At 55.7% G+C, this 8507-nt stretch overlaps 1 protein-coding gene across 1 annotated transcript in view; it reads right to left on the bottom strand.

Moving 5' to 3' along the window:
- The window catches only part of SPG7 (spastic paraplegia 7 (pure and complicated autosomal recessive)), a 57948-nt gene that overhangs the window by 17436 nt on the left and 32005 nt on the right, over positions 1 to 8507 (bottom strand). The window contains exons 6-8 of the mRNA XM_011971989.1: positions 7537 to 7662; positions 6334 to 6496; positions 5767 to 5940 (exon numbers count right to left, since the gene is read on the bottom strand). Coding sequence (XP_011827379.1) covers positions 5767 to 5940; positions 6334 to 6496; positions 7537 to 7662 — 463 coding nt within the window. The remainder of the gene's footprint in view (positions 1 to 5766; positions 5941 to 6333; positions 6497 to 7536; positions 7663 to 8507) is intronic.

Below are 8507 nucleotides of genomic sequence, written 5' to 3'. Positions count from 1 at the left end.
GGGGTTTCACCATGTTGTAGCTGGAATTACAGGCGCCCGCCACCGCGCCTGGCTAATTTTTGTATTTTTAGTAGACACGGGGTTTCACCATGTTGGCCAGGCTGGTCTCGAACCCCTGACCTTGTGATCCGCCCGCCTCAGCCTCCCAAAGTGTTGGGAGTACAGGCTTGAGCCACCACGCTCAGCCAAGACAATGACTTTTAAAATAAACTCAGAAACAAAACAGGCAGCAAGCAGCGAGCACAAGTGCTTTGTCTCACTATGACACTGGGAACAAGAGCCTGGGGGGTGGGGGGGACTGGGACCCCAGCTGGCCCCTCCAGAGCTGTCAGGAAGGGCTGCTTTACTGCTCAGTGTTGTGGAGTGCCTTCCTTGCAGAGGCCAGGGCTGTGGCTACAGAATTCTGAGATTGTATAAACAGTGAAAAAAATGGGAAAAGTAATAGCAACACTGGTCTCAAAGAAAAACAGCAGCCAGGGCTGGGTACGGTGGCTCAGGCCTGTAATCCCAGCACTTTGGGAGGCCAAGGCAGGCAGATCATGAGGTCAGGAGATTGAGACCAGCCTGGCCAACACGGTGAAACCCCGTCTCTACTAAAAATATAAAAAATCCGCCGGGCGAGGTGGCGGGCGCCTGTAGTCCCAGTTACTTGGGAGGGTGAGACAGGAGAATGGCGTGAACCCGAGAGGCGGAGCTTGCAGGGAGCTGAGATCGCGCCACTGCACTGCAGCCTGGGCGACAGAGCGAGACCCTGTCTCTGCAGAAAATAAAGTCGAAGCATAAAATGTTCTACAGTAGCCTTTCCCGTGTGTGGCTGCATGTGAGGGGCCGTCACCTCAGCTTCCGCCACCAGGGGATGACCATGTCGAAGGGAGGCCTCTGTGAACTGCTAGGCGTCCGCGGCTCCCGCGTGTGGTCAGTGCTGACGCTCCCATCACTGCTTTCTAGCACAGGAGCCGGCACCTGGACGTCCACAGCCGGTGGAGCCTCCAGTGCTCTCTGACTTACGCCCTTCCCAGGGGGGTCTGGGGTCCACAGGACACCGCCATGGACCGGCTGACATAACCAACAAGGCTGGGGCTTTTCTCTTCCCCAGCGAGATTTTCCCACGACCGGCTCAGCATCTGCCCCATCCCGCGCACTGCCACGAACAGAAGCACCAAGGCCTGGCCGGGGGCCTCGGGGGGGCTGAGCGCACAGCTGTGGCTCTGCATAAAGAGACTTGTTCAGAGCTGGCACAACTCAACAACAGGCCTTCAGTCAGCGGATTCCCGGCCTCAGCAAATCCGGGGCGGAAGCAGCTCTTCTCATGACAGCACAGAGAGGTCATGTGGAAACGGTCGTTTGATAGATGCTTTGCCTTCGGGCTCAAGTCACTCAAAAAGGTGTCTCTGTCTTCAGTGCGAAAGGCAACCCCAGCAGAGCGGGCGGCACTGCCCTCGGCCCTGTGGGCTCCGTGAAGCAGGAGCGGGCGGCACTGCCCTCGGTGGTCCTCCGGGCTCCGTGAGGCGGGAGCGGGCGGCACTGCCCTCGGCCCTGTGGGCTCCGTGAGGCAGGAGCGGGCGGCATTGCCCTCGGTGGTCCTCCGGGCTCCGTGAGGCAGGAGCGGGCGGCACTGCCCTCGGCCCTGTGGGCTCCGTGAGGCGGGAGCGGGCGACACTGCCCTCGGCCCTGTGGGCTCCGTGAGACAGGAGCGGGCAGGGGTCTCTCCTCTGAGCCTCCTCATGGTCCCCTGGGAGGGCACCTGGTCAACGCGGAGAAGGCCGTAGACTCACAGGACGAAGACCTCGGTGTTCACGCCGTGCCCGCACGGCACAGCCACCCGCCTCACCCAAACTGTAGAGAGTCCTAAGACTCTGTGGCCAGAACCCAAGGTGTCCTGCAGATTTCTTCAAAACCCAAACCACCCACCCGTCCTTGAGCAGCCCCCAGAAGCAATGGTCAGAGCCACATCAAAGGCCACACAGCACCAAAGAGGCCACATAAAGATGCTCCACAGAGAAGCAGTGCGGCGAGCCTGGAGGCTCCAGAGGCCTCTAAAATGCACGGTGATCTCCACTTGAGGTGCAGGGCCAGCTGCCCCAGCAGAGGCGGTGGGGTCTCTGGACCTCCCAAGGACCCATCTCTGAGGTGTCTCTCCTTAGTGACACTTCAGACATCACAGAATCTGCACTGCTCACCCCACATCTCTGAAGACATTCTGTTCTCTGAAAACTCGACTCCCACGACCACTTGCTGTGTGTGCAGAAGGCGGCCGTTCAGGTCTCGGTTGTTCACGCATTAGTTCCTGAACAAGCATGCCGAGAGACGACTGCGGACACGGGGCACAAGCAGCAGGAGAGGGTGGTTCTCCGCAAACGCCGCAGCAACGCCGCTGAGTCCTGGACACTGTTGGGAATCTCTTTCATCCTCCACCCTCAGAGCTTTCGGAGCCCACAGAGCACTTCTGTGGCCATCAGTCCATCTGACTTCACAGCAGCCCAGAGGCAGACGGGAACGCGGGGCACCCAGGAGAGATGGGCGCCAGCCCCCAGGGCACTCGGGGCACCCAGAAGAGATGGGCGCCAGCAAGGGGAATGCGGGCACCCAGGAGAAACACGTGCCAGCACGGGGAACACAGGGCACGCAGGAGAGACGGGCACCAGCACAGGGCACGCGGGGCACCCAGAAGAGACAGGCGCCAGCGTACGGAACGCGGAGCACCCAGAAGAGATGCACGCCAGCCCAGGGCCAAAGCCCTCAGCAGAGTCCACTGCCAGCGACAGGTGCAGTGACACTGTAAACCGCAAGGCACACAGCACTGCTGCACTGATCGGGCCAAATGCACTGCTCGACCTGACCCTGAGGACATGTCACAGCTCCAGAGACTGACATTCCTGAACGTCACTGGCCTGTACAGAGTGTCACAGTCACCAAAGACAAACACCAAGAAACAGTGGAGTCCGCCTGTAATCCCAGCTACTCGGGAGGCTGAGGCAGGAGGATCCCTTGAGTCAAGGAGTTCAAGACCAACCTGGGCAACACAGCAAGACCCTGCCTCAAAAAACAAGACCAAGAAATGACACAGGACGGGAAGAGACCGAGGAGACCGAACATCCATGTCGGGGAGCGTTAGCACTCGTGGATGGGTCTGGGGGGCAGTCACAGACGCCGTGGCCTGGGGCTCGCAAGTACCCGTGGATGGGTCTGGGGGGCAGTTATGGACACCGTGGCCTGGTCCAAACCTGCAGACCACATACGTCATGGTCAGCCTTTGGGGAGCTCGCAGGAAGGCATCAAAGAACACTCCGATTGGCCGGGCACGGTGGCTCACGCCTGTGATCCCAGCACTTTGGGAGGCTGAGGTGGGCGGATCACGAGGTCGGGAGATCGAGACCATCCTGGCTAACACGGTGAAACCCCGCTCTACTGAAAATACAAAAATTAGCCAGGCGTGGTGGTGGGCGCCTGTAGCCCAGCTACTCGGGAGGCTGAGGCAGGCGAACGGCGTGAACCCGGGAGGCGGAGCTTGCAGTGAGTGGAGATCGCATCACTGCACTCCAGCCTGGGCGACTGAGCGAGACTCCGTCTCAAAAAAAAAAAAAAAAGAACACTCCGACCACCGTGGCAACGCTTCTGTAAGTCTAAAGGGATTTCGCAGCGAGAGGTGAAGCAAGTTCCCCCTTAGCTGAGTGGTCAGAACTGGGCTGTGCAGGCGCTAAGACACACGACTCCAAGCAGCCACAGGCAACAAAGAAAACAGCAAGTCAACAGTTCTCTTGGAGCCAGATCACTTGGGGAAAAAAGTCTCCCTCATCTACGATACCTAAAATGTAACTAGAATTCTGATTAAAAATAAACCTTACAAAGCAGAGACTTCAAAAAGATGCTTGTACTTATGTAAACACAGTCCGATTCACAACAGCCCACGTGTCCACCGACGGGCGAATAAACAAGAGGCAGCTTCTACACACCAGGCAGCATTGTTCAGCCTCAAGGAGGAAGGAAATCGTGACACGTGCCCAGCACTGACAGCCCCTGGAGATGTTATGTGCGTGAAAGAAGGTGGAGAGCAAAGGACAGACACCGCAGGACTCCAGTTCTATGAGGTCCCTACGACAGTCACTCAGAGACAGACAGCGGGACACAGGCTGCAAGGGGCTGAGGATGGAGAATGGGGAGGGCTCAATGGGGCCAGGTTTTTGGTTTGAAGAGAAAGTTCTGGAGACACACGGTGGTGGTGGTTGCTCAACAGGCGAATGTACTTAATGCCGATGAACTTCAGAATGATTAAAATGGTAAATTTATGTGAATGTATTTTTTTAATTGTTTTGTAGAGACAGGGTCTCGCTGTGTTATCCAGGCTGCAATGCAGAGGCTGTTCACAGGTAAGACCATCGCACAGTACACCACCGAGCTCGGGCTCCAGCACTCCTTCTGCCTCCGCCTCCCAAACAGCCGGGAACACAGGCACGCACCGCCAAGCTTGGCTATCTGTGTATTTTACCACAACAATATCCACATTAAAAAAAAATAATAATAATCTTGCAAAAGTAGCTCAGGAGAAAAACAGTTCCAGGTCACCTTTACTGGGTCAGCTCCATTTAAAAAAAAAAAAATTGTCAAAGCCAGACCAGAAGTCATCTTCAAGGGGTCACAACATGTGGGGTGCCTCCCTCACTGCAGTGCAGCGCGCTGATGCTCTGCTCGGCCCTCTAACCAGTCTCACCTTCTCCGGGGGCACAGGGAGGCGTGGCGGCACAATCACACAGACCCATTACAGACCTAAACACAGGAGCGGCGCGGTCAGACCGACCCATTACAGACCTAAACACAGGAGCGGCGCAGTCAGACCGACCCATTACAGACCTAAAGACAGGAGCGGCACCAGCTCCTCCAGAACCTGTCTAGCGGTCTTTCTGAGTTTTGCTGGAAAGCCCCTAAAAAACAGGAATAATGCAAAAAAAGGCTGGGTGCCGAGGCTCATGCCTGTAATCTCAGCACTTTGGGAAGCTGCGGCAGGCCGACCGCCTCAGGTCAAGAGTTGAAGACCAGCCTGGCCAACATGGTGAAACCTCGTCTCCACTAAAAATACAAAAATTAGCCGGGTGTGGTGGCACGTGCCTGTAATCCCAGCTACTCGGGAGACTGAGGCAGGAGAATCGCTCGAACCTGGGAGGCAGAGGATGCAGTGAGCCGAGATCGTGACATGTACTTCACCCTGGGCAACAAGAGTGAGACTCCATCTCAAAAAAATAAAAAGATTACATCTGATATACCGCTTCTACTCCTACTTATCTTTTTTACTATTGCCTTGACGTTTTTTAAATTAAAAGTTGTGCTTTTTTTTTTTTTTTGAGATGGAGTCTCCCTCTCTCACCCAGGCTGGAGTGCAATGGTGAGATCTCGGCTCACTGCAACCTCCATCTTCCAGGTTCAAGCGATGCTCCAAAGCAGCGGGGATTACAGGCACCCGCCATCATGCCCGGCTGATTTTTGTATTTTTGTAGAAATGGGGTTTCAGCATGTTGGCCAGGCTGTTCATAAAATCCGGACCTCCGTGGTCTGCCTGTCTTGGCCTCCCAAAGTGCTGGGATTACAGGCGTGAGCCACTGTGCTGGGTCTAAAAGCTGTATTTCTTTTTTTTTTTTCTTGAGACGGAGTCTCACTCTGTCACCCAGGCCGGAGTGCAGTGGTGCGATCTTGGCGCCCCACAACCTGTTCTGAAAGACGTCGGAAAACCTTCTCTGATGGTGCAATGGGGGTGTGGGGTGCACGAGCACTGACCGTCCATTTCTACCAGAAGCTGGTTGAGGGTCTGCTCCTCCTCCGTGTTGGAGAAGCCGGACATGGTGGTGGAGCGCTTCTTGCCCACCGCGTCAATCTCATCAATGTAGACGATGCAGGGGGCCCGGGCTCGGGCTTCCTTGAAGAGGCTTCGCACGCGGGCAGCGCCGAGGCCTGAGGGGACACAGAGAGAACCAGGAAATGGGCAGATAATAAAAAACGAAGTCTCCTCCCGTACCTGGGCCAAAGTTCTACACAAAGGACAACTAAAGCTACCAGCCCCATCCCCTGCAAACAGACACACGGCAGCTGCTCGCGGGGGCCCCTGGCTACCCCTCAGGGTTCACACGCACCGTGCTGGCCCCCTCAGGCCACAAGTGACAGCGGCTTTGAAGCAAACACCACATGCTCCGCAGACAAAACCCCTCCTCTAACCCAGACCTTGCTTTCCTTCCCTACTCCCCGGCCCACCTGTTTCCCTTTCAGACCAGCCACCAGAGGAAGGACATGTGAAAGGAGCCAAGTGGTCAGCCAAGTCCACCCACAGCCCCCAACCACAGCACCTACCTCCAATGACCTCCACGAACTCTGGGCCGGCCATCGCCAGGAAGGGCACCTGAGCCTCCGTGGCCACCGCCTTGGCCAGCAGCGTCTTCCCACAGCCAGGGGGACCGAGCAGCAGTGCGCCCTTTGGGACCTTGGCGCCAAGCTGGAGGAAGCGCTCTGGGCTCTGGACGGCAGCAGATGATGTGACACTAACCACGTGGGGTTTCATTGTTTTGTTTTGTTTTTTTTTTGAGGTAAGGTCTCTTTGGGTCACGCAGGCTGGAATGCAGTGGGTGCCATGAGAGCTCACTGCAGCCCTGCAGCCTCAATGTCCTAGGTTCAAGCCATCCTCTCACCTCAGCCTCTCAAGTAGCTGGGACTACACAAGCATGTGGCACCATGTCCAGCTACTTTTAAAGATTTTTTGCAGGCCGGGCGCAGCAGCTCACACCTCTAATCCCAGCATTTTGGGAGGCCGAGGCGGGCAGATAGCCTGAGATCAGGAGTTCGAGACCAGGCTGTCCAAAATGGAGAAACCCCGTCTCTACTAAAAATACAAAAATTAGCCATGCACGGTGGTGGGTGCCTATGATCCCAGCTACTCGGGAGGCTGAGGCAGGAGAATCACTTGAACTGGGGGAGTTGGAGGTTGCAGCGAGCCAAGATTGTGCCACTGCACTCCAGCCTGAGTGACAAAGTGAGACTCTGTCTCAAAAAAATAATTAATTAAATAAAAAAATTTTTTGCAGAGACAGGGTCTCCCTGTTGCCCAGGCTGTCCTACTCCTGGGCTCAAGCACTTCCCCTGCCTCAGCCCCTCAAAGTGCTAGGACTACGGGTGTGACCCACTGCACCAGGCCTGCAGAGGGAATGTTTAAGTAATGCACGTGAAAGGCAGCTCATGCGCCGCCACCAACTGGCTACGGGGTTTATGGGGTTCTGGAAAAAGCGCAGACCTCTGCAAAGGATGAAGGGCCCAGGATGGCTAATGGCACAGTAGGCATGGGCCTTGGCAGTCTCCGCTTGGCTCAACCATGTGCAAGGGGCTTGTGCTGCTGGTTGAACAGGCACCAGCACCTGCCTGGCGTCCCCATGGGACACGTAGAGGTCACCACCAACCCATGACACATAATCAATGGAATTCCAGGTCCCACAGGAGCCCTTCTGGGACAGAAGGAAGGTTGGTGTCTGCCCACTCCTCCCTCCTGGTCTGTGCTGCTCTCACCTTCAGATAATCCACAAACTCGCGGACCTCCTGTTTGGCTTCGTGCATTCCTGCCACGTCTTTGAAGCTGACTCCTTTCCCCGTCTTCCCATCCACAATCGTGAAGCGAGCCATTTTAAGCTGATTCTGTGCAGAAAGAACAAAGCGCAAGGAGCTGTGCAAAGTGAGGAAATCAGCAGCACAACGCAAGAGCTCACCCACACACCTCAGCCACGCCAGCCCCACGTCTGCATCCCAGGATCCCAAGGCTCCACTTGTGTCAGACTGACAAGGCTCACGGGTCGGTCTTCAGGCACAGAAAGGAAATGTTTCATGTCATTAATTAGTAAGAAAATTGTCTAGCAAGTTGCCTTAAAAAAATTATTCCTGGCCGGGCGTGGTGGTTCACGCCTGTGATCCCAGCACTTTGGAAGGCCGAGACGGGCGGATCATGAGGTCAGAAGATTAAGACCATCCTGGCTAAGACAGTGAAACCCCGTCTCCACTAAAAATAAAAAAAAAATTAGCCAGGCCTGGTGGCGGACGCCTGTAGTCCCAGCTACTCAGGAGGCTGAGGCAGGACAATGGTGTGAACCTGGGACGCGGAGTTCGCAGTGAACTGAGATCACACCACTGCACTCCAGCCTGGGCGACTGAGCGAGACTCCGTCTCAAAAAAAAAAAAAAAAAAAATTATTCCTGGTCAGGTGCGGTGACTCACACCTGTAATCCCAGCACTTTGGGAAGCCGAGGCAGGTGGATCACCTGACGTCAGGAGTTGGAGACCATCCTGGCCGACATGGTGAAACCCTGTCTCTACTAAAAATACAAAAATTAGCTGGGTGCAGTGGTGGGAGCCTGTAATCCTAGCTACTAGGGAGGCTGATGCAGGAGAATTGCTTGAACCCACAAGGCAGAGGTTGCAGTGAGCTGAGATTACGCCACTGCACTCCAGCCTGGGGGACAAAAGCAAAACTCCATCTCAAAAAATAG

The sequence above is a fragment of the Mandrillus leucophaeus genome, unplaced genomic scaffold (genome assembly GCF_000951045.1).
Source record: "Mandrillus leucophaeus isolate KB7577 unplaced genomic scaffold, Mleu.le_1.0 Scaffold10, whole genome shotgun sequence".
NCBI lineage: Eukaryota > Metazoa > Chordata > Mammalia > Primates > Cercopithecidae > Mandrillus > Mandrillus leucophaeus.
This window is presented reverse-complemented; position numbering and strand designations above follow the sequence as displayed.